Source organism: Chiroxiphia lanceolata, chromosome 2 (assembly GCF_009829145.1).
Source record: "Chiroxiphia lanceolata isolate bChiLan1 chromosome 2, bChiLan1.pri, whole genome shotgun sequence".
NCBI classification, from domain to species: domain Eukaryota; kingdom Metazoa; phylum Chordata; class Aves; order Passeriformes; family Pipridae; genus Chiroxiphia; species Chiroxiphia lanceolata.
In genome coordinates this window covers 118,889,925-118,916,013 of record NC_045638.1, presented here as the reverse complement: position 1 = coordinate 118,916,013, position 26,089 = coordinate 118,889,925, and the positions used below count along the sequence as shown (strand labels likewise).

The 26,089-nt window shown below is 43.4% G+C and overlaps 1 protein-coding gene and 1 long non-coding RNA gene across 3 annotated transcripts; one reads left to right on the top strand and one right to left on the bottom strand.

Moving 5' to 3' along the window:
• Nucleotides 1-1,261: 1,261 nt before the first annotated feature.
• On the bottom strand, nt 1,262-6,139 carry LOC116783454. Of its 2 annotated transcripts, none has more exons than XR_004355690.1 (5): nt 5,920-6,139; nt 5,094-5,189; nt 4,066-4,409; nt 2,852-2,982; nt 1,262-2,193 (listed from the first exon to the last, which is right to left on the bottom strand). It is a non-coding gene; the product is annotated as an uncharacterized LOC116783454 (long non-coding RNA). The 2 variants fall into 2 exon arrangements; XR_004355689.1 differs by lacking the exon at nt 5,920-6,139 and adding an exon at nt 5,306-5,483.
• A 5,960-nt stretch (nt 6,140-12,099) lies between these two features.
• On the top strand, nt 12,100-25,946 carry PDZK1 (PDZ domain containing 1). The gene is made up of 10 exons (XM_032679503.1): nt 12,100-12,118; nt 16,182-16,240; nt 18,613-18,824; nt 19,124-19,373; nt 20,331-20,467; nt 21,708-21,903; nt 22,153-22,349; nt 22,858-23,052; nt 23,827-24,126; nt 25,105-25,946. Exons 3-10 carry the CDS (start codon nt 18,615-18,617, stop codon nt 25,180-25,182), a joined length of 1,563 nt encoding a protein of 520 aa, XP_032535394.1. The 5' UTR covers nt 12,100-12,118; nt 16,182-16,240; nt 18,613-18,614; the 3' UTR covers nt 25,183-25,946.
• The last annotated feature ends 143 nt before the right edge of the window (nt 25,947-26,089 follow it).

Below are 26,089 nucleotides of genomic sequence, written 5' to 3'. Positions count from 1 at the left end.
AGGCAGATGACATTGGCCTGGCAAAGAGCAGGAAATGGGCACTATAGGTTACTGAGCAGGTCCTGAGAGAAAACCCAGCTCTGGCTACGCTGTTGTCGAGGACAGGGAGAGTTCATCCTGACTTGTGAAAGAGTTTTGTATTTGGGAAAATCAGATTTTTCCATCCTCCACCTCGATGTAGACCATTTGTTGCTGATTTTAGTTTTAGATTGACTGATTTTTGCATTTTACTATGATTTTTCTCTGTGTGCTTAACCATCTAGTAAGCAGCAAGCGAGCTTTGCCAATGAATTTTGTCGCGCTTTCACTTTAATATTAAACCTGCTTTTGTTGATTCCTTTGCTGGTGATTCTTTGAGCAAGCTAAAACACTCATTCCTGATGGAAAATTAGCATTTTCTTATTACTCAAGGCCACTTACCTTACAGAATGCTTAGCCTTGACTGTGTGTCCTCCATAACTGTGTGCACCTCTGTGACAACAGCTGTCCTTAATGGACAGAATGTGTGGGTATTTTGAGCTGGAATTTCACCAGGTGTGTTCATGTCCCCAGTTACCATGGATATACACTGATTCTCCCTCCCTCAATGTGAAATGTCTCTCTGGTGTCTTATTACTTACAGACCTGCTGCAAGCATCTTTTATTTACGACCTTTCAGCTCGAGCACTCATTTTCACACGTAGTTGCAAAGCAAGCTGTTTGGAAACAGCTTCTGTGCTTATACATAGCATAGAATGAAGGACTCTGAAGAGTTAAAAATCTCTCTGAGCTCAAGAGAAGCGCCTCTTTAAAATTCCTGCTTCGTATTCTAGCGCCTCGCGAAACCAGAAATTCTCTCTCCTTGGTCTCTCCTGAGCTATTCCTTATAGTTGCCAGGAGGTGGAAACATAGCTACACCGACCTACAGGAGAAGCACCGTGTCGGTGTGCAACTGTGCAGCACGCTGCCTCTGCTGAAGAATAGTGCTAAAAATATCTGCAGTCTGAATTGGCTCATTGGAGCCCGAAACATAGGACCATAGAATGCTCTTCCTGAGCCCTTCCAGGTCCCCCTTCCCCAACCAGCAAGAAATCTTAACGGCTTGTTACAGATGCCCTTTTAAGCAGCTGCTTCTGTCAGATGTGACATACACAATTATTCCAACAAGAATCCAAAATCAGGCTGGCTTTGATGGAAAAGCTCATGCAGCAGCAGCCAACGCAGCCCTTCAGAACTGAGCAGATATCTGGCAAAGTGATGAGGAGATAAATCTTCACTTGATTTATTTATTTAAAAGATATGTGTCTGCTTTAACACTGAAAAATGTTACAAACATGTCCAAGTACGAAAAACATGGCAGAGATCAGAAGTGCTCATCAGACAAGCTTTAGTCACCACTGAAACAGATACAGATGTCACAATCTTCCCTTTGTCATTTGGTACCAAATTTTAAGTCCTGGGAGAGAAGTCCTTTGACAAAAGGCAAATTATATAAATACTTGAAAAAGAGGAGAGAGACACAGCACTGTTAAAAGACTGTAGACAAAATAACCTTTCAAAACATCCCAGAGCTAGGGTAAAACATCACAACTGATTTTGGTTTCTGTTTTCAGAACAGTGAGTTTGACACTGACTTCATTCCTTCTCCCCTGCCTTAAGCTCATACCAATGAGAATATTTGCATCTTTCTCAGAGCAAACTGAAGAGCACAGAGAATGGACTAGAAGGATGTGAGGAGATGTTTCAGAGGAGAGAGGAACACAGAATATCCTTCCTTGCATAGAGAGCACAGAAGAAAGGAAAACCCTCCCTGCATGAGAGGCAGGTCCCAGAAAGTACAGCTGGAAACAAACCATCTCTTCATTTCAAAGAGCACAATGCTGAGAAATCTGTTGCCTCAACGAAGGGAAAACCTGGAAGAACTGACACTGATGTCAGAAAATTTCAATTCTAGGACTAGAAAAGTCATGTGGAAATTATTCTTCTTTCCCTAGGAGGTAGATGGGGTTTAACGGGTAAATGAATAATCCAAATGACCAGTATGAGGAAGTCCAGAAATAAATCCCCCAGAACTTTGAAGTGGTCCATGAAATAACACATGAATCCCAGACAAATCACGTGCAATGAAGTGAAGTTGCTCTTAGAGCATCTCAGGAACATTAGCTTGTTTAAGCAAAGAAGCTCAGACTTCACAGGGCCTTCACAGTATGAGTCCTTGGGTGGGGAAAAAAAAAAAAAAAGACACACACATAAAGGAGGAAAAAAAAATTACTGATGTTCAGGAGCAAAACCAAATTAAATTAATTGACCAATCCAAATTAATAAAGCACAAGATATGTTCAAAAAATTAGTAATGGAAGATCATATCTCAGAGTTTATACTGAGGGGTCATCTGGCCAAGGAGGAAGATTTTCACACATCTAAATCAACTGACTGCTCAGAGGCTCAGTATTTAATTTGCAAGATACCTTATGCCAAATTAGCACACAACTCCACATTCCCCTAGGGCCATACAGGAGGCACCTCAAGTCCATGAAACAATGTTCCTGGGCTCATTCAGTGCTCTCTGTTTTGGCACAACTAAGAACAGGACAGTGAGCCAGATGAATTCTCTGGATGTTGGCTGGAATCCAGCTCAGCTGCACATTCTGCAGAATCCCTCAAAACTAACACCAGTGCAAGTTAGTTGGGATCACTTCACCTTCCTGCCTGGGGAGTTTGACCCTGTTAACCTCTATGGGATTATTACAAGGGGAAAGGGGATGTCATTAAATATAAGGCCCATGTCAGAAATCCACCCAAGCGACTTGTAATTGTATAAAATCGATCATAAAACCTATTTTCAGAAAAATATCAATGCATATACTCTTACCTTTGACACACACAATTATCCAGATATTGTGACCACAGCCCACATCTTCTCCAGCCCAGAATCCACCCTCAGAGCTTTGTTCTCTTCCAGGTCAACCTCTGTCCTCTCTGTGGAGTTGACGATGTTCACATCTGATATAAAGACAACCAATATGCAAATAAAAGTCTGCAGAACTGCATCTTTCCTTACATGAAATTGCTGCCAAAAAGGGGACTGGAGGCATAATTTTTATTTCATTTTTTAGTCAAATATTTCCGAGAAAAGAAGGTAAAAAAATGACTGTAATCCCTACATTTTAACAAAGCTGGGGAACAGCTTGGAGGGAACATGAACTGGTTTCCCAGCCTACCCCAGATCAGAACCAACCCACAAAGCTCTAGGAGCTCACCACCTTGGCTAATGAGGCCAAATAGATATTCCCTTCTTCTGGAGCTGAAGTCACTTGGCACAAGTGGAGGACACAATACCATATAATCAGTTAAGTCCCACATAGAAATGACTGCACAGGGGCACTGCCACTGTGTGTTTCAGCCTTCCAGTCTTTCTGCACAGTATTTTTCTGTTCTAAGCAACAAAGCAAGAGAATAAAATTCGCCTCAATAAGAACAAAGCAATTCACAGTGTTGGCTGCTGTATTTCAAGTCCCATTCCCCAGAGCACCATCCTCCCTGAGGTCTGTGTATGCTGCGGTGAATTCAGGAGGCAATAAGGCCAGGCTGTTTACATACACAAAAGTCTCCACTAAGGAACGCATAGATCTCCATTTTAGAGAAAATGTCTTTGCTGCCTGTGAATGCAGCTATGGCTGCAAACCCAGAACAGATGCCAGGTGAACAGGGGCAGACCTGCACCTAACCCAGACTAACATACATTTTCCCATGCTGCTTTTTTCCACCCAGTTCCTTTCAGCTCTGGTAACGGTGCCCAGAGTAGAATCCCACGGGAAACTATTTCCATTAGCTCAGAGAGACCCACAGCCAATCTAATACACTCCCCAGCACTTTCCACGTGTCAGTCTTGCATTTAGCATGCACAGATGGAGACAGAGGAGCATGAAGCTTATTCCACGTGTCACAGCGTGGCAGCGATCAATTCTAGTTTCACGCCCTGGGAGGAGAGGATACATCTCCACAAACAGAGCTCTTATCATGCAGAAATTTCACTTGAGACACAACCATGTCATCTCCCAGCTCCCTCTGTAGACAAGCTCCTACCTGTTACATTCACCCTGATGAAGTGGCCCACAGCAGTGAGGACAGTGTTCTTATTTTGGCCCTGCACTGGTAGCGGCCGCTGTCTGACTGGTTGACTTTCTGAATCTGCAGCAGCAGCCAGGACGTGACTTTCGCCCCGGGGTCCGAGTTTTGTGAAAGGTGTAAGCTTTCCATCTCCTCCCCAAGCCCAAGTCTCATTTCCTTATCTGCTCTTTTATACCAGTGAGCCTCAATTTGGGACGATTCATTCTGCTGGTGCCTGATGAGGCAGTTCAAATTCAGGCTCTCGCCTTCTTCCAGGTACTCCGTGGTAGGTGCATAAATGATTTCCAGCATGCTGTGTTCTGTGGTGGGAGAGACCAGACACTAGCTGAACTGACTTTTGTGCCAGGCCAACTCCTCCTCCACCCCTATATTTGTCCACTTGTTTCTGCACTGTGAAAGCAGGGGCTATCTTATGCTTCAGGGGTGCATAGAGTAGCCAGGATAACAGGTACCACAATGAAAACAATATTAATTCCCTTGCAAGAAAGGAAGAAAAATCTGTTTCTTATCATGGATCTCGCAGAAAAGGCATTATGAAACAGAATATTCTCTATAATCTTCGCTAATTTTATAAAAATGGAAGACAAGAAGAGCATCCTCTCTTCAAAAGAGAAGGTGAAAGCATCAGAGGAGAGGGATATTTGGATGGGCTGTTGCTTTTACCTCTTCAACTTGAAGGTTTGTGCTTTCTTCAATATTGAACTGTTCCATGGAAAGAAAACCTAAAAATACCGATTGGCTCAAAATACTACTTTTTGTTGGGATCAGGTTTCACCTCCCAGCTCCCTAGTCAAAAATCACCATAGAGAAAACAAAAGACTGGAAATTCGTCCTGCAGAGCCTGGCTCGGTGAAAGCTCATTGCAACAGGTGTTCTTTATTTTCTAAAATTCAGGAAGCATCTCCTGGTCACACCAAGTAACTCCTAAACTGGACTGAAAAACTGCCAACAGTGTGCCCTGCCTTGCCAGGGCTCCTCCTTACCTGATGCCAGCATTGCCAGAGCTGCCATTTGGAACACGAGGACAGGACTGCCTCTCGCCCTAGGGAGGAACCCTGGGATCAGAGTCATCTTCTGCACTGAAATGGAAAGAGAGGGAAAAGAAACAGAGGCCATTACCTGTGACTTCTTGTCATGGAACTGAGAAGAGCCCCTATCACTCAACCTGGTGCTGCAAACCTGCCCTAGCACTTACAGAGCAGTAAAACGTGCACAGACCTTCCCCTGAAGTGATCTCGTAAATGGCAAAGTAACCCACTGCATTTAAACAGGACACCGACAGGAAAGCACAGAGGTCTTTAAAAGAAAACCACAAAAAATAAAGAAACCAAACAAAAAACCCCAACAAGACAAGAGATGTCACAAGCCAGAACACCCACATCCACCGCTATGAGTAAACTCAAGTTGCAGCAACAGGCTAATTGAGGCTCAGAGGGCACCAGCTAACACAGCTGAAGTTTAGGGCTTGGACACAATCACACAGTTAGTTACTGCTGCAGCCTACAGTGAATTGAACAGCTGACAACGAATTCCTGAAAGCTAGCAAAATTCCTTTGTCATTGTTTCTCCTCCTCAAGAGGGCACCTGTGTCAAATTATTTGGCTAGCACAGGTCAAGAGCCTGACTCCCAGAAAACTGTCTCAGGACACTAAAATGAATGTACAACAGGCTACTGGTATCTCTTTTTCAATGATGAAAAAAAAAAATCAATTCTTGTTACTTTCTTAATTTGTACTCCAGTAAGAGAATTCTGGTGTGAGCACCAGCAAAAAATAGAGAAAATCTGAAAGAAAAAAAAATCGTCCTTACCACAACATCCTCCTCTTTCAGAGTAACATTAGAGGCAGGAGAGCTTCTTTCTTTCCTTCAAAATATAGATTTTCCTTTTTTCCCAGTGAAACAAAGCTGTCTTTTAGAAACACCTCTAAGTACCAGAACAGCAAGTGGAACATGGCACGCTGCTGGGAAGGAGAAAAACGAGAGGGCTTTGCTGGGCCTCCACTTTCCAAAAGGGTAGGTGCCTTGAGAGATTCTGAGATTCAAAAAATAGCTAAAAATAAAAAAAAAAAAAAAATAAAAATTGAATTTTGTTTCCTTGGGGATTGATGTTTTTCCCCCCTCTCAATTTAGCCAGGGCAGAACTTCTGCTTGTTGCACAGTGCCCAGTGCTTGTAACCTATGTGCTTGTGTCCTGTGTGAGCTCAATCAGTTCTTTTGGGTATGATCTGATCTTGTGGGCAGGGGAGGACAGCGAAATGGGGGGATTGAAAATGACAACCAAGCATTTATCTGTACTTTTCTCTACTTCATAGGAATTCCTGTGTAGGCTGTACTTGCAGGAAGTTGAATTTATGGTTGGTTTCTGTGTTATTTTAACTACAATATATGTTCTTCACGCATTCTTATCTTTCATCTCTTCATGATGAAAGACTCTAAAAGAGTCCCCACACACTTTCTGGTGCAAAACTTTCAGTTATGGGTCAGCTACCCAGGACCAGGAGATTTTGTTGGCTTCTACTAAGGCAGTACTAGCTTGGCTAACATTTCCTCTCCTGATGACCCAGTAATTTTCAGACACTTCACAGACTCAGAAGAGGTTTCATTTTCAGAGTGCAGACAACAAGCATGAGTTCAGTGGCTCTTTCAAGAGCTTCAGAGGTGCACAGAGCATAGGGGAATAATTGATGCTGCCAGTTCAGTCTCTGTAGCTCATTGAAGGAATCCAAATCCTTGCTATTGGCAAAAGGTTCAGCATCCCAGACATATTTACCGAAAATGTACACACTCTGTGTGAGAAAAGACATCAGCTTCCAGAGCTGCTTCCAAACTTCCTTAAGAAGACACCACATCTGGGAAAGGTGCTGGCTTGAGAGCTCAGGCACATGTACCAGCCACTCACAAAGTGTGCACAGTTCAGAGAGCAAGATTAGTTTCTTCTCTCTTCTCCTTCCACTTTCTCATGCCAATCCCAAAGCAATCACTTCTCCTGCAGAGCAAGCAACGTGTTCTTTGAAGTCCATTGAGCACTGGGCCTGTCAGGGGAGTGCAATCCTTGTTACTCAGCCTTCACAGTGACGCCTATGGATACATATTCACGAGAAAACGCGACTGGACGTGCCTCTGAGGTTTCTGCTCAGGAACAGGGCAGTGAACAGCCTTTTCATTTGAGAAGGCCTAGGGAGGCTTGAAGCCAGCTCTGTGAGCTGCATGTACCTTCTCAACAGGCGCTGGAGATGAGTGACACAGGAGAACACCGAGGGTGCAGTAGAGCACCCCCGGCACACCCACTGTGTTACCTAAAATAGGGCTTGAAAGAGGAGAAAAATCCCCTATTTCAACCATACAAAAGGAAAAAAAAAAAAAAAGAATAAAAGCAAGTAGCAAAGTCCCTCTTTCTGAGTAAATGTGAACATGTGCCCATTTGTTTTAAGGCAAGTGAGATCTCCTCAGGTGGCTCAGCTTGAGTAAATCCATCAGATTCAATACAACAGTTAAAAAATTTTTCATTACAAGATTGCAAAGCAATCAGGTCTAGGAAAAACAGAGATCACAAGATCACACAGTATGTTCTCCAGTGTCCTCCTGTATTCTATGCATTTCCTGCCTCAAGAGCCTACGTTCCTCATGAAAAAAAAAAGGATGTTTTTAGCTCTGGTGTGTGTTTATATTAAATCAAAAGATTAAAAAAGTGATAAAATTTAGCTATTGAAATCCTGATATTTTATCCTACTTTGTTCACAAAAAAAAAAAAAGCATCATGGGAAAAATAAAATAAAACCCATGTCCTGAGACTGTTTTGGACTATCAGCATCCCACATAATATATTCATGATAATCAAAGAAAAATTGAAGAGAAACACAAAGAGCTAGCAAATTTTGTACCTCAAGATATGTATTCTGTAACTGTAAGAGAAATAGGTCGAGGGTACCAAGTAGTGAAAAGATGCCCCTTTTTAATCAATAATCAATTAACAAAATTAATACTGCCAATCAAATAACACAAAAGCAAGCAAACCTTCAGAAATCAACACTCCGCTGTTATCTAAGCTAATTGAATGTATAACTCCACAGTATTACAGTGAATCAACAGACTAACATAGTCAAGTGATCAAACCCCTTAAACTGATAAAATAGATTATTGCCACTCACTAAGTTAGCCCTAGGAGAATTTCAGACATTGACAATATCCTTCAAATTCCACTTCCTTACTTAAGTAAGGAAGTGTCCACCAGCTACTTTTCCCTTACAGCTTACTGTCACTAAACATAATTACAGAGGAATCATATTCTATCATACCCTTCTTCAGAAGGACACAATGGGCTTTAAGGAAGCATAGCAGCAGCTTAAAATACAACCATCAACATGAGAGAATCTGAGTCAGTGAGAAATGTGGTATAAGTTTAGGAAATCATTAAAGAAATTCTGTGGGAATCTCTCGTGTGCACAGACAAGTGAAAACCAAGAGATAACAGTGTAACTCCCCCTGCAAAGGCAAAACAACAAAAAAAAAAGAACCCCAAGAGAGTAGGATAAATTGCTTACTGCTTGACTTCTTGGGACCTTGTCACTGGTTATATGGACTCAGCCACTGTGGAACTTACTGCCACACACACAAGTTCCATTCAGGCTTATGCTGGCTCCCCTCAGTCACACAGACCTTTAAATTCTTCTGCTGGGTGACCTGCCCAAGGAAGCAGCTTAATGTAACTTCAGCTGTGCCTGTGGATAACAGGATTTTTCTTCTTCCTTCTCTGGTCTCTACTTCTTGGGAAGGCATGTCCTACTCGTTCCAGCTCTGGATCCCCTTCAGGATTTCAGGATCATTTCATTTTTTAGGCCCAGATATAGCCATGTCAGGGTGATCAGGACGATTTTCAAGACAAGCAATAAGCTAAGATGCAAGTGCATATTTTCTAGAAGTTTGTGTCATCTTCCAGGTAAATCAGGGTCTGCTGTCCTCAAAACCAGTTTACTCCTACAAACCAAACCAGCCTTATTTCCAGGTATGCATTTTATGGAGATTTATCCTGTCCTTAGTACTTTTGTGTGGTTTCCTGGTAGGATCTGTTCCTTGTTTGGAGGGAATTTTAAAAAAGACTAAATACAAGCCCATACAAACTCTACTGGCTTTTACACTATATTAAAATAATTTAATTTTACATTTTTTTTTTTTTCTCATACTAAAGTAATCTTGGGTTCAAATAGGGTCTAGATATATATCCCTCCCAAAGCTTCTAATACTAGTTTTCAATAGCTACACAGGAAAAGGGCTACATTCTGCATTTTTGCAGTGCCAAACATAGCAGTAGCCATTTCCTTTTTGTGATAACAGATAACGAGACTGCCAGTGCCACAAAGTGACAAGACCTAATAAAGACCAGGCATTATCCACCCTCATGTTTCTATTAAAAGTTCTATAAGCATCACATAAGCCTCATCAGAGCAGAACAAAATAGTTTTTCTCCAACACAAAAGCAGATACGCAGGTGACCAAGAAGATGGAAACTTCTGCAGAAATTTTGTGTTTCTCTTTGCCTTCCAGGCTACATTCAGACTTTCTATTGTGTCACTATCTCAGAAAGGTAAATGAATGCTATTCCAATTTGAATCCCCCTTGCAGCAAGAGTGGATGCGCACAATAGAAATCTGAAGCAAAAGTTTGGTCCTAATTAGCTGAGGATAGTGCACCTTACCCCTCCAAAACACCAATTCAGCCTCATCTTAGAGTAAGAAAAAATTCAGAATAGTGTCTTTACTGACAAAGTAAAATTAAAAGCTCAGTAATATAGAGGTTAAGTCAGAAATTAGGGACATTTCCAGGGTGGATTACAGACTTGGGGGGTGGGATGAGGTGGGACAGGTAGCAGGAAGAGGAATAGAAGGTGGGAAGAGAAAGAGATTCATGCTTGCTGCTGCTGCTGCTGCTGCCTTAGGCCTGGATACTTCCTGTCTCACTGAGCTGTACTTTTTTGAGGAAGAGTATGTGATTTCCCTGGTGATTGTACATGCCCTTTTCATCCTGCTCCTTGAGGAAAATAGTGAAGTAGACATAGTAGTTATTATTTATACATTTCAAAGTCTTAAAGAAAAGGAACACAGTCTACTGTCAAATTCAGAAATCTATCTCCAGAGGGCAAGAAATGCACATACAACCAAGATGTAAGGAACTTACTCTGTTCTTTCATAGGTCAAGATAAAACCAGTTTCATAAGGGTACATACTCTAGTAAAAAAGAAAGCTCCAGGTGCTGGGTGGAAAAAGCCAGACTTGTAGATATAGGATATTATTTTTTTATGTCTCAGCATCTTGCAGGTCCAAAGAGTACTGAATGATAGAGCAGCTGAAAGGTAGAACTGAAACACATCCAGAAAATGCCCAACAGGATGAGCTGGAATGAAAAGTCTTCCCAGGTGTTACCAGTGCCAGAGGGAAGGCAAGAATTCCAAAGGCACTGCCATTTGAAAAGCATTAATCAACCAACATCAGCTGCAGTTATCCAAACAGTCCTGCAGAGAGCCTGATTGCTGTGCATGCATGTGCATATATACGTGTGGCTACAGCCAAATACTATTAACAAACACATAGCTCCACCAAAAAGGCTTCTTAGTTCACATAATTCCTCATTTTCGAGTCCTTTGAATTCTTGCTTGAACAGAAATTTCCAGGGCTTTAACACCGATTTCAGCCTGATGTGACAGCGAAAGAAGCTGCACAGAACACCTCATAGCTAACTCAGTAAAAAATTCTGCACCCAAAAGCCCAAATTCTTGATCAGTACGGAATATTTGTTGAGTAGCCAAAGAAGAAAGCATTGTTTATAGCTTATATTCTCCAGTAAAAAGGTCGTTGGGGAAAACAATTCAATATTTAAAGCACAAAGAGCAAAGCCTGAGGCAAGAGGAGTGCCATTATAATTCCTTACTGACAGGTCCAGGGGACAGAATACTTTCCTTTGCTGCAAACGAGGGGACAGCATGTGATTTCTTTTCCTCCCCCGTTTTTCAGGAAGACCTAAGCCCAAAATGTTAGAAGGAGGGTTATTCTCCCCTTCCTCTGGAAGCCTGCAACCAGCAGGATTGCCAAGTCATTCTTGTTTGCTTCCCTGAAATTTTTTTTTTCTCTCTCTCTTTACCATGTCAGGAGCATGTGTGGTCACCAGAAGAGAAAGAATTAATTACCACTTGGCTTTGTGCAGGATGACTGATGAATATTCATTTGGTAGCTCAAATGGACTTTGCCCCACGATTAAGGAGGACTTCAGTGAACCCAGCATTCCTATTACCAAATCACATGGTGCTTTATGTAACACTTGCCAAGCCAGAGTGGAAAACCCATCACTTGCAAAAGAAGGGGCAAAGGGAAAGGGGCTGTGCTGATCTTGAACAGCTTAAACACAGGAACAAGAAACGTGCTTTCACATTACTCTGCTGAAGGAGACCTTAAAACACTCCAAGGCTCTGATTTCCCAGTCCCTGTCAGACTTGCAGTGGAAGGAAAGGCTTCACTGAAGAAGCTGCTGCCCCCTTGGATGGGCCAGAAACGGGTGCTGCGAGGAGAGCAGTGAGCTGGTGGTCAGCAAGTGTACAGTGAGCAATACAGGCAAGCAAGAACTACTTAGAAACCCTCATTACATCAATTTTGAAGGGATGTGCGTGCTCCCAGGCAAGAAAGTTAGTTGCCATCATAAAGAGGAACATTTTTACACCAAGAATAGCCACATAAACCTTCTGTCAGGAGAACAATGCTGGCAGCGTCACAGGTTATTTGAGCTCTTTGTTTGCAGGACAAAATATATGAACATTTCATTTTTAGGGTTGGACTCCTTGTACAACTGTGTTAATAACAAAGGCACCTTTCAGTCGACTGAACTTTGTATCTTCAGACTTGTTTTAAAAACATTAAAAAGATCCACTTCACCAATCTGTCTTCAACAGCTCTGTTTTCTGCTCCTCTCCCCCAGTGGAATGGCCATGAAAGCAGTTTCTTCAGCACTTCTCAACACCACCTGGGTGAGTAAACCTTTTTTAAAAACCTACTAAATTTAAAACAAACAAACAGAAGTGGTCCATAGGCTAGCTACATTTTTCCCCCTATCTTTTTTAAGGGGAACAAACAAACAAACAAACAAAACAAACAAACCTGAGACTTGAAGCTGGATAAACTTTTTCAGATGTGAATAAGCTTCACGAGTGCCATCATCCTGGCACCACTGGGCACACATTCTTCTCATGTCTGTGTTCAGAACAGGGCCAGGAGCTGACCTGAGCCACAGACTTCCGGGAAAGAGTAAGAATGTGGTAAATGGCACTTACTGAAACTATGCCCTGGCACACCACCAACTGTGCAGGGTGTGGCTCAGTGGGTTTGCTCTGGGGAAAAAGAGGCTAGGACTTGCCAAAACCTGTGAATTTACTGAATTTTAGCCAGTGCCAAAGTTAAAAACACAGGTGCTTCCCTCCATTCACTCACTGAGGAAACCATGTGAGCATTTAAAGCTACTAGAAAATCTCCCTATTTCTGACCATTTTTTTTAACCCAGGTGAGTTTCACAGGAATTTTTCTAACCAAAAATCGGCAAAGCTTTGGAAAAAAAAAGGAAATTACAGAAAATATTTCATAAGTGTTAACCCACAGAAGAATGCAATGACAACAGGAACAAAGGCCCACATATTACTACAACCAGCCTATAGATGAAAAGGGATACACTTGGAGAAACCAGGGCCCCTTAAGTCTACTCCCTGTGTTAACAGAAGTTACTTACCATGGCCAACTCCTTGCAATATAAGAATACTGGGAATTGAGAGGTTTTTTCAGGTTTTATCACTTTTCACCAATTGTTAAATGGTAAAATATCTTCCTTAGTTAGGTTCCTCATTTTGCAGCTGTATGATTGATTATGCTTGAGAACACTCTTCCAAAGGCTCTAGAAACAGAAGAGGAAAATATTGCAAGCTGCCTTTACTCTGATAGATTCTTAAATAATTTTCATTCTACTGTGGAAGGATAGGAGAATTTTGAGCTTTGGCCTCTAGGTCGTGTCAGCGTTGGATGCATTAGCACACCTTCCGTACAACTTACATCTCAGCCCCACAGGTGCAAAGATCAGCCCTAAGACATGCAGGGCCTTGGAGATACATCCTCCTTGCACTGAGCAGCCCCTTCAGCTCCTGTCACAGCCCTAGGACGAGCCTCCAGCCTCACCTCAGAGAACCTTCCCCTCAAAATTTGTATTGCTAACATGTCATAATTCACCACACCAGAAGTTTAAGTAGTCTGTTGACCGCTAGACCTGTCCCCCTCCAATTGCTTTTCAAAGCCTTTGAAACTAACTGCACAGCCTCCACCCTCCTTCCATTTGGAACGTGATTAGACACTTCCCTTCTAGAAAACACAAAATGTTTCTAGGTTTTCACTAGCCTTTTACATTTCGTGTCGCATCCTATTCTTGAAAAATCTTGCGGGCCCCAGGATCACCTCAAGTGGACTATCACAGTGGCCACTACAGTGTGAATTTCCCATCTGCACTGTGCTTGGGCCACCAAACTGAGAACCACTGTGGTGTCCCTCCTCATCCAGTCTTTGTCCTATTTGTCTGAAAGATTACAAACTGATGACAGGGCGTGGTCTGACTTCGTGTGTCCCTGCCCTTGGCAGAGGGGTTGGAACTAAATGATCTTTGGAGTCCCTTCCCAACCCCAAACCACTCTGTGATTCTATTCCATGACTCTCTGGTGCTTTACAACATGGTGGCTCACTGAGGCTTTTTTTTGTATGTTATACAAAGAGGAACAACTCCTAGTCACAACGGGCTTGCAAATCCACTTAGAGTAAGTGGATTACAGTAAGGCTTTTATAACATCAATGACTGTTATGTTGCAGCACATTTAGGTTATTCTTATTTCTATTACCTCTCCTTTGAATTACACAGTTGGAGCGGACAGCCAAGGAAAACACAGGTGTTATTTCTAATAATCCAATTCCACAGCCAGTTAATGAGAGAAATAAGTAGTTTAAAAGCTTTTTACAATTGAATTAGATTTTTTAATAAGAACTTCACATGGGTCAATTCATTAATTGTCTTGGTGTTCTGGGATCTCAGATTTGGAGGCTTCCTCTTACATTAGAAACACCATCAGGTCAGGCCCTGTCTATAAGCAAATCCTGCACGTGCTTATGGATAGTGGATAAGATATGACCTTGTGACAGGCTGACCCCAAACAACAGTCAAACCTTCACCCTGACTCCTCTCACTCCTTTCCTGCAGGATGGGGAAAAACCATCAAGGCTTCCCTGAAGAAAGTTAAGTCCAACCCAGCCAGACCCAGTACAATCTCAGTGCCTTATTCCATACCATTCACATCATGTGTGACCTCAGAATGATCTATCAAAGTATCCTCTGTCCCTTTCATACATTATTTAATTTCTACTCTACCCTACTCAAACCTTTTCATTTTATCTATTTCTCTTTCCTGAAATTCCTTCTTACCAACACTTACAACTTACATTACATACTCAAAACATCTTTATATCCCATAGTCAGGCTTATACATCCTCTATGAACATTATACATTGTTCCTTGACATAAGTATATTATCAGATATTATTCCCCCATTCCATGCTCCCCCTCCCCAAAGCTCCATAAGAACAGTTGATGACTTTGGTCCTGTCTGTCAAGGAGATCACTCAGTACAGGAGAAGCAGCACTTTGGATTGTTGAGCACCAAGACCATTTGGGGTGGGTCAGCGCTGCACTCTCATGGTTCCTTGTGGAGGCTCCTTCTCGCTGGTTCAGATAATTCCTGCTGTATTACTTCCTGTACCATACAAGTCAAAAAAAACGGATTATCTTGCCCCAGGGACAAACCTCTTTGAGGTACATGGCAGATTTCCACTTTTTCCTGCACTACCACCAAGGGCACCTGGGTCTCTGAGCGAAAACAATGCCACAAATGCACTTTCCTTTTCCCCAGGGTAGAGCAACCCCACACTGCCTTTCCCAGTCACTTACCTGTACCATGGGGACCTCATCTCCACCCACAGTGTGTAGGGGCCTATTTTGGGCAGAACCAGGGCGGTTAGTGAATCTTCTGGTATCAAAAGCTTAAGTTCCACTGCATCCATTCCCCTGTGCCCTATGCTCTGAGCATAGCCTATAACAGCCATACGACAGTATCATACAATCCTTCCTAAGGCTTGGGGGTGAGAGGACATGTTGAAGCACCAATCAGTGCCATGTTTCTTGGCCAGGAACATGGGCTCAATACCACGACACAGGACTTGACTGCCAAGGCTCAGGGTGGCGTTAGAAGCAACAGAATGGTTTAAAGGGTGTGTCTCCAGCCACCCAATAGATGCTTCCACCACGGCAAACACGTAGCACTTGCCTTGGCAGGTTCAGAGCCGTGATCCAGAACAGTCAATCTACCAGGCCTCACCATATTGATATCCCAGACAGCTCCCTCCCTCTGTTCCTGGGAGACTTTATCCATGTGGGTCACTTGGTTGCAGTGTAAGGGCCTCAACAGTCAGGGCCCACTCCTCAATCACAGGACCATTTTTTCATTGTAACTCTCCCAGTTATGGTCCTTATCTTGAATTCTTCAAGCACTTTCATCCTGTTTCCTCCCCATGTCCTGTAGAGGAGGGGGGTGAAAGTGGCTCAGTGGGCATCTGGCTGCTGGGCAAGGTTAACCACCGCTGGCCTTTTTTTGGCAACCCGACATGGTGTAGGGAGATTTCAACCAGCAACGCCCCAATCTGCAGTCAAGTGCTGCTGGCTCAGGTCAATCCATCACAACCCACACCTTTAAGACATTTCTCATAGCTGGGGAAGGCTTTTGCCCAGAGCAAAGGCTAGGCCTGCCTCAGGTGACCTCTTGACTGAGTTTTTGACTGTAACATCAGCAGAAACAAAATGCAAAGCTGCTGAGAAATGCATGTGTTTTAGCACTTCTGCCCACTTGGACAAGACAACCTATCAAGGTGTTGAACACATTCAGTGAAACTTGTTAAATAAATAATCTTTTAAATCACCTTTGCCCAATCAAAGTCCAGCCTTACTTATAGGTACAGCCACGGGGAGAAACACTAAAAGAGAACTCCTGGGAAGGCTACTCTACCTAGATATACAGGTAAGAAATTCTTTTTGCCTAAATCCCTCTTCCCTTAGAAACTCCTTTTGCAATCCAAATAACTTTGCACGTAAAGCTTTCATGGGTTAAAAGGAGTAGTATGCAGTGCACTGTAACCTTCCCTCCCTTTCTAAATATGGAGAAATATCTTTCCCATAAAAGCCTACTGTTTCTTCAGCTTTGTGTAGCACTGGTTTTGCCATGTTAATTTCAGGAATTAGCACAAATTCCCAGTATTTGTCAAGAAAAACTGCTTGAATTGTACTTGCAATCATACAGTCTGATGTGTTCCAAACAATGTTCAAATAATAGGGCAGTTCATCCCTTTATGGAGTTTCTATCACAGAATGATTGACTGCCAGCACATCTAAAAAACTGACTTCTGTCAGTAAAGAGAGGCAGAAAAAAAAATCTTACCAGTAAAATACAAACCAACTTTGCTAATTACCTGGACTTTCAAACTGGAAGAAGTGTCTTGTTTGTCTCATTCTCCGGTCCTCGTGGATCTTTGGGAGGAGTTCCTAAGACAACTATTTTTGGAGGTGCCCCTGGTCAACCTGTTGTTTACTTTCAGCACGAGGTATTCCTGCACGACACATTTCACCCAAAACAGAGTGTTCATTACAACATAAAACCATGCAAGATTTTAGGTGGGAAGGGAGTTTTGCAGGTTGTCTGGTCCAATGCCCCATAGAAAACAGGCCCATAGATCAGGCTGCTCAGAGTCCAATCCAGGTGTTTCAAGGACAAAGATTTCACAGCCTCTGTGGGCACCTGTTCTAGCAGTACCTGACAGCCCCCAAGAGGAAAGGCTGTCCTCATGCCTGTCTAGTTGGAATTTCTCTTGCTGCAGCCTGTGTGTGCTGCCTCTCATCCCACCACTGTTAACTTCCCAGAAGAGTCTGGCTGTGTTCTCTACTCAATCCCATTAGGCAGCTGGAGGAGGGCAGTAAGATCTTTCCTTTACTTTCTCTTCCCAAGACTGAACAAACTCAGCTGTCTCAGTCTCCTTAAACATGGTGTGCTCCAAAACCTAATTCCTTCCTCGGGACTTGTTCCAATATGTCAATAACCTGGGGAGACCAAAACTGGAGGCAGTACCCACATGTGGTCTTCCCAAGTGCCAAAGAGAAGGGAACAGTCCCTTCCATTGACCTGCTGGCTACATTCTGACACCACTCAGTGCAAAGATGACCCTCTTCAAAGGTTCACCACGGACTCATGTCCAACTCAGACACTTGGGTGCTGTCCAGCAACACTGCCTTCTGGCCAGCCAGCTGCTTGTGAGCAGACAGCTGTGCATGGTCCAGATACAGATTTATTTCCTTTTTTTTTGCCTTTCCTTTTTACAGAGCCAGTCTGTTTCTCATGTAAAGTTATCAAGGTCATCAGGTATCATGAAAATCAGCACATCCACCCTCCGATGCAAACCCTGCACACATTAACAGTAACACTCCTGTTGCAAGGGCTTTTCTTGAAACCTGAGTTTGTTTAGCTGGCATAACTAAGAACAGGAAAGCCTGGCTAAGACAAGGAGGCCCTTCCTTGATCCCACCTGCTCATCCATCTGCAGGGGTTGCCTGGAGAAGTTGTAGAGTCTCAGTCCTTGAAGACTTACAAAAGAGAGCTGGGCCCGTTCAGCCTGGAGAAGGGAAGGCTCAGGGGAAACTTCCTGATGCACAAAAGTACCCGAAGGAGGGTGCAAAGATTATGGAGCTGGGATTTTTTCAGTGGTGCCCAGGATAAGAGGTGATGGGCACAAACTGCAACACAGGAAGGTCCACATGAATGAATGTAAGGACACTATTTTTACTATGAGAGTGACAGAGCACTGGCATAGGTTGCCCAGAGAGGTAGTGGAGCCTCCCTCCTTGGGAGATATTCAAAGTTGTCTGGATTGTCTGGACTTTGTCCTTGGGAACTGGCTGTAGGTGGCCCTGCTTGAGCTGGGAGGTCAGACCACACATCCTCCAGAGCTCCTTTCCAACCCTGACCAGTCTGCAATCCTGTGAAATTCCATTTTGCCACATAAATTTCCTACAGTGGTCTGGTATTTGTAACACTTAATGCAGGTACTAAACCCTCACCTCAATTTTCACTATGTTTTCACAGGTAGACTTCTTGTTTTTCAATTAGGCAACTTGCTTAACTTCTTTTGATACAGGGAGACAAGAAAAGAAGAGGGAGAGGGAAAAGGGATTGGTTTCTTCTCCCAGGCCTTGTTGACCAACTTCAACTTCGCACAGCTGGATTTCTTGGGAAACAAAATCCCAAGAATTCTGAAGCAAACTCTCTCAACGCACATTTAGAGGGAATATATAGGTAAGCTTACTGGTTTTACTTACACATATCTTTTCCACCATGTCTGGCAGAGATGACTTCCGTGCTCCAGCCCCGAGAATGCAAAGTGACCAAAAAGCCCCAGAAGATCTACGGATTCTTCCTGCGCCTTGAGAGAGACACGGCAGGGCACATCATCCGCAACGTGGAACACAACAGCCCAGCTGAACAGGCTGGCTTGAAGGATGGAGACAGAGTCCTCAGGGTCAATGGTGTGTTTGTAGACAAGGAGGAACACACACAGGTACATCCCTGGGATCCACGCTACCCCACGCTGCCCCCATCACCCAGGCCCACGGCCACTTCTGTGAAGCTTTCTCTTCCAGTTTTTAAGGCTTCTTTGGGTAGGAAATCAACTGCTCTGAGGATCTCCCTGCATCATACATTACTCTCTAAGGCCATGAAACATCTCTTGGGGGCCTCCACAGTGCATAAGCTGGGGGATAAGACAACAAAAACAGTAGACAGTGCAGCCCTTCCTGGGGACAACTTTCAGTTCAACCACTCTAGTGCCTGCCTGCCTTTTCCCCTTGTCCACTACAGGTGGTGGAGTTAATCAAAAACAGCGGGAATTCCGTTGTACTTCTCGTTCTGGATGACACATCCTATCACAAGGCACAAAAGGAGGGAGTGAACTTGGAAGAGCTGGGTCAAAAGGCACAAACAGGACAGCAGCAGGAGCAGCCCCCACCATCCACGGCCAACAGAGGAACCACTGCAGTTCCACAACCCCGGCTCTGCTACCTAGCGAAGGAGGAGAAAGGCTACGGCTTCTCCCTGAAAACCACAGAAGGTGAGAGCCTTGGGAGAAGAGATGGGAGATAGAGACAGATAGGTAGGTAGATAGATAGATAGATAGGCAGACAGACAGACAGACAGATATTTGGCAGCAGGGACAGAAGCAAACACAATTAACACAGGAGGGCTAATAGGGACACACAAACTGTTCTCACTACCAGAAAGCAAGCGGGAAGCTGCAAGATGAGTTCAGATCCATCTCTGTACAGCATATGCAGTGAAAGGTTTTTGGAGGACCGTGCTTCTTACTGGGTGGAGAAAAGACAAAAAAAAAGAGAGATAGAAATAATAAGCTACTTTCTGCTTGTTATCTAAGCCCACTTAACAAAACCAAGTTTGCAGTCCCTGCTGAAATACCAGATACATATTCAACATGCTACATTAAGACCTGTTCCATTCCCTCAAATCACCTCAGGAATCAGCACACAAGGTTCTAGGCAGCTGCAAGAAACACTTTTACTGATTTGGAAGTTATTTCATTAAGAAAGAAAAGGTTTTTGAACCTCTTCCACATAAGCCTTTCTTCCAAGGCCAGTCAACAGAACGGGGAAGTCCTCTGGAAAGTATCACCTCTAAAGAGCATGTTTTGGAATACAATCTAATGGAAAGACCTAAAAGCAGCTCCTCTCTCCAAAATTATGAGGGATTTGGGTGGGGGCAGGAATCAAATCCCTTTCAGGTACCTTAATCAGCCCGCCTGCACTCTTGGTAGGGAAATAAACGACTGCTTGGGCTGCAGATAGTGAACAAATGTCTCCCTCCCTCCCTCCAATGGAAGTGATTTTTCCAAGACAGAGTAAGAGACAGGGTGGAAGGTTCGTGGTGCCGCTGTGATCAGCGTGTAAGCAGAGAGCAAGAGTCTCTGAGGACATCAGTGCTGAGTTTCCTTAACCATTAAATTCAGGCATATTGCAGTGACTTACCCTGTGTAACGAGTTTTCATCTATTTTAGGACAGAAGGGGTTGTTCATAGTGGAGCTTTCACCAGAAGGAGCAGCTGCAAAGGCTGGTGTCCAAAATAACGATCGCCTGATTGAAATCAATGGGGAAAACGTGGAAAATTACACCCACGAGGAAGTGGTGGAAAAGGTATTGATTCATCTTCTGTTCTGGCCTGCTTTCACAGCAACCTATCAGGGCTACTGAGGAGGCAGGTCTGGCCCAGTTGAACGCTTCACAGCACATCTTGGGAGCTGCTGTTCCTGTATCATCAATGCAGCAGCACAGCTCTGGCTTTGGCTCTGTCATCAAGCAGCCTCTCAAACTGCCTCTCAGTGAATACTGCCATCAAGACAGGCCAAAGAATTTCAAATAACAGAACCACACTGCTGCCAGGAACCCTGTTAAATAAATCATGCTCTGTTCCTAGAAGTCCTGGAAATGCTTCCAGTGGCAAGAGGGCAATGTGGTTTTCAGGGCAGGAAGAGGGAAACTCTCTGATGATGCAGTCAGCACGGAACAGGGAAAAATTCATAATTTTAGACAGTAGCTCCTTTCTCCTGTTAAGAAGTCCAAAAACTAATGAAAATTACTGTGCAACAGCTTTCACTAACCGGCCTCAGCTGCAAAGAACGTTGCTAATGAAGCTTCCAGCTTTCCACTATTGGCACTGCCAAAACACAGCTGGAGCTGAAGAGATTTCAGAGAGCCATGAGACAGGCAGCACATACTCTGGCATTCCAGCATCATTCAGTGCACGCAACTCATTATGGAACTGTGCAACACTCAAGTTTTGTTGAGCTATTGCAACATCAGCAGCAGACTGACCTCAGTTAAGATGAGTAAAAAGGGCACCCGTTGGAGTAGAAAGGATTAGGAGAAGGATGGACTTGGAGTGGTTGAACAGACAAAAAAAAAAAAAATAAAAAAATCCAAACTTCAGAATAAGTAAAGGAGACAGAAAAGGACCAAAAGTGACAGAAACTTGAGTCTTGTCACTAATAATCTAAAATAGTGGTATAGATGTTATGGTAAGTGTATATTGTAGAGTTTCACATCTAGGTAAGCCAAGCACTATCTCCTGAGGCTCACTGGATTCTACAGCACTGTATGCCACCCTCATGGCCCTCTATGGGTCCCTATAGGTCACGAACACAGTATGAAATACAGAAAATTTCCTCATGTATTACATGCCCAGGATCTCATCATGGCCCAAATTTCTGACTGGAAGTGTGAGGGGGAAAAATCAACTTATAGTAGCATGGCCTACCCCTTTCAGCTTGTTCATCAGCAGCACCCACACACACCATGTGTCAGAGCACCAAAGTATCTGTGATTCCCACATGGTGTTGAAGGGGTGACATCTGAGACTGTACGTGTACTATCGCAGGTAAAGAAGTCTGAAAATCATGTTATGTTTCTACTTTCAAATGAAGAAACAGACTGCTATTTCACAAGCCAGAAGAAGGTACTGAGCAAAGAGAGCGCCAGCCTAGGACTGCTTCCCCTCAGACCACGGCTCATCGAGATCCAGAAGGGGAAAAGCGGTTACGGATTTTACCTACGGATGGAACAAAACACTGGTGGTAAGAACCAAGTTAACACACAGCTTCTTTGATACACAGCTTCTTCCTGTACAGTGTTTGCAGGCTTCATTTTCTTTGGCTTCAGCCTGGCAGAAATCCCCCACGGACACGTTCCACAGGGCCACACCAGAGAACTGGTCTCAACCCGAAGCGCCTTTCTGACAATTTGCCTTTGCCGTGCGTTTTAATGTCTTCCAACTCACCGAGCTGCACCTTCACATCAATCTTTCTTCCCTTCTCTGCTCTTAGACCACGTCATCAAGGACGTAAATCCCGGGAGCCCGGCGGCCGCGGCGGGTCTCAAAGACGACGACATCTTAGTGGCCGTCAACGGAGAGCAAGTGGATGGTCTGGACCACGAGAGTGTAGTGGGAAAAATCAAGCAGTCTGAGGCAAAAACCACACTGCTGGTCGTGGATAAGGAAACTGATGCCATGTATAAACTGGTAAGAAAATGCAAACTACTGCTAAGAATTGGTAATTTATCATCATCGAGAGACATGTGCAGCAATGAAACAGCCAACCTGCCCTGACAGACACTTCTTCAGCTTGCAGGAAGTCTCTAAGATAAACCCCATATTTCAGCAACTCTCCTTGCATTATACAGGAAGTCTAACTAAATACCCAAATCTTTGGCCTCTTCCCGATTTTTATAGACACTATTGGGACAATTCTAAATTCAAACACACAACAAGAAAGGTTAGTTTGCTGTTAAGACAGCAAATTCAGAGCTACATGGCTGCATATTTATAAATGAGTAACAAAATTCCCTTCCCACACAGATCAACACTGTAGCTTCCTATTCTGCCAGAAATCAATAGGGAAGAGTTCTTCAGCACAGCTCAAGTCTGAGGCATTAACAAAGTTTCAAACAAAACCTATCGAGCATGAGAGCCTGAAACAGATTTCACAACAGAAGTTTTTACGTTTAGTTTTATTTGTCACTTTTTTCAGGCCCAAATTTCCCCCTTCTCATACTACTACAAAGCACAAGATTCAACTCCAGCTAAAGTGGAAGAAAGGGTGGAGTTGCACACCGAGCACAGAGTGAACCACAAGCCAAGAGTCTGCAAGATGGTGAAAGGGCTGAGTGGATTTGGCTTCAGCTTAAACATGATCAAGAACAAGCCTGGACTGTTCATCAGTGAGGTACTAACGAAGAAGGAGGCGCAAGGAAAAGCTCGAGCAGTCTGCCAGACAGCTTCCTCCCTTCCATCCTGCAGACAAATATAAGAAAAGTCACAAAAATCTCTTCTCCAGTGCTCTCAGATAAGAGCTATACTTACTTAAGTCACAGTGACATTGTTGGTCTAATATAAAAAATAAGCACCAGGAGATTCCTCATTCCAGACATCCAGAGGGAAGGGGAATCCAGCTTTTGCTTTTGCATAATGTTTTGCTTTCATTCATGAGACAGGCACACTAAAATTAGTATTTCTGACTCTAGAACATCTTAATTATAGCAGAGACACCTTTGCCCCCCCCCCGCCCCCCTTCTCTGAATTCCACAGCTGGTGAAAGTCAAAATTCTGCAGTCTCAAATTACACCTGTGACTGGGGGTTCCACTCATCACTAAGGAATCTGTGAAATGTAGTAAAGCTAACTTCAAAGTTATTGGACAGAGACCTGCAAACAGTAAGAAAACTGTTTTTCCACTCGTCTTCACAGTTCTAGCATGTCACATTTCTATAATGTAAATCTATCAAAATCAAGATGCATCCTAAAATCTCAAACTGAGGACTCCATGTCTATTACATCTGGGCCCACTGCCCCTCCAAATTCATTCCTGCCCCACGAATCTCCCCTTCCCCATGCTTATTTCACCATCCTGTAAGGAAAGCAGCAGCACAGCAGTGTAGCTAACCCTCAGTTAGTTGTTAATGCATCTTTCCAAGTTCTATGCTTTGAACTTGTCTCTGCAGGTAAAAAACCACGGGCCAGCTGACAGGGCAGGGGTAGAAAACGACGACTTCTTGGTGGAGGTGAACGGAGTGAACGTGATCAGCGACCCCTACGACAAAGTGGTGGCAAGAATCCAGAACAGTGGTGACAGACTAACACTGCTGGTGTGCAGCAAAGATGCTTACAGGTACTTCCAGGGCCAGAACATTCCCATCACAGCCTCGATGGCAGAGCCAGCCCATGACACTCCCGAACCTCCTGCTTACACAGAAAACCATCTGTCAGAGCCAGAGGGAAACTCACCTGAACCAAGGGAAAGGGTGAGTGATACTGCATTAGGCAGATGCTGAGGGATCACCCAGGGGATAGGAAAACAGCTTTTTTCAGGTAGTGTATTTTTCCTGAGCTAGGAATTTTACCTTGAGCCTGGGTTTTTGCAAGTTGTTAAAAGAGAAACTGCTAATTATCATAAACAACTCTTCCTTTCCCCACACATAACACAGGTGAGTATCTTTAATGGAAGATTAAATCACACAAAGAATGCACATACAAGAAATTTTATGGAACAAGGTAATCCAAACATGGTAATCCTTAACGATGACGGGAAACAGGCAATACAATTGTGGAAGTGCAGGAAGAAGTGCTTAAATACACCAAAAACATTAACAACTTTTTGTGAAAATCAGGTGGAATATTTCAAAATTGATCATTTTGGAGAAGGAACAGCAACTGATAGGTTATGATGACATTTTCTAGGGAATGTGCTGATACGCAATTATTTTACTCATTTCATGCCATTAGAAGGAATCTGAAGCATGACAGAAGTCAGAAAAGCAGGAAGGTATTTCTCACTTTTAACCCTCCGTGTGCTCAGTCTTAAATATTTAAATGCTTGTTTTCTGATCATGCAGAAGGGACAGACAAGGAAGAATAATACCAATACTGTTACTCGTTCATTTTTCATTAGCCTTGTCTGCAAATGTCCAGCTACACGTTTTTTCCAAGAATTCCTTAGTCCCCAAGCTGCATTTTGCAGATCTGAAGTTAGCACCACTTTTGTGTTCAAATTCAGCAGATACAGGAATTCAACAACAAGAATCCTCCAAATTTCCCTCTAAATGTACTTAACCAAAACCAGCCCTTCGACAACAAAAATTATATTTCTTGGCTCATTCTGCCATCTAAACAAATATGTGATTAGTGCAAATGAAAACAGAGGAGTCCTTCAGAGCACTGCAGACTATCAACCATGTTTACAAACTGAAAATAATCAGAACACATTTGTTACTCCTCTGCAGGCAGACTCATCCTCCTCTTCACAATCAGCTGCCTCCACAAGAGCTGCCAGTTACAACGAGGACGACACAAAGTTGTGAGGAGACAACAACAACAAAAAAGAAACCACCTGAATCTTTCTTCAGTAATTTTTTGCTACTACACCTCCCAGAACTTGGCTATTCCAAGGAGTGCCGTGCCTGTAAAGGACTGCAGCCTCTTCCTGAAATAAACACTTCGGTGTAACTTGCATCCATTTAACACCCTGCAATTGTACTTCATTGGCTTTCTGCCCTGTAAAGTGGGCAGTTACTCTACTCAGTGATGAAAAGGCTCAAATAACTACAAGGATATAATTAAGGACTGCAGAAGAAGACGGAAACGTTTTATAGATTTGTAAGTATCTCAGCCTTTTAAAGATAAGCTCTTAATAAAGAGCAACTGATTTCTCCCCAGCTCCCAGGAGAGGCAGCTCTCCCCCTAATCCAAGTCCATCAACTCAATCTCAGTGGCAACTCTTTGCTGTACTTGCAGCAATACAACTGCTGTGAAGTGGCACAAGCCAATGTACTCCGTGCATTATGCTCCTTTTTCCTGCTAACACTGCAGAAATTCCTTTCAAACACTAAGCTCACTTTGTAATTCATAACTCAAGGTGGTTAAGCACTGTTCTCTCTCCTCTGCTGTGGATCATGGTGGTTAGAAGAGCACAACATAATTCAGTCGTGCAGGTTTGTCTAACCCCAAGTCAACACCACATTGACCTGGATGTGACACAAATGGCTCTGTAACACTGCTGCTGTTATACTTTGCTTCCTTGCTGTACACCAAAGACAATACAGAAATAAACTGTTTAGAGTGGTTATTTTTTCCCTCTCCAGATCTTACCCTTACCCCCTATGATTTATGTTCCAGAACAATTACAAAACAAACAAAGCCCAGGAGAGTGGGAACCTACGAGTTTAAGTCACATGAATAAAATTTGTAACATACAACATAAGTAAGACA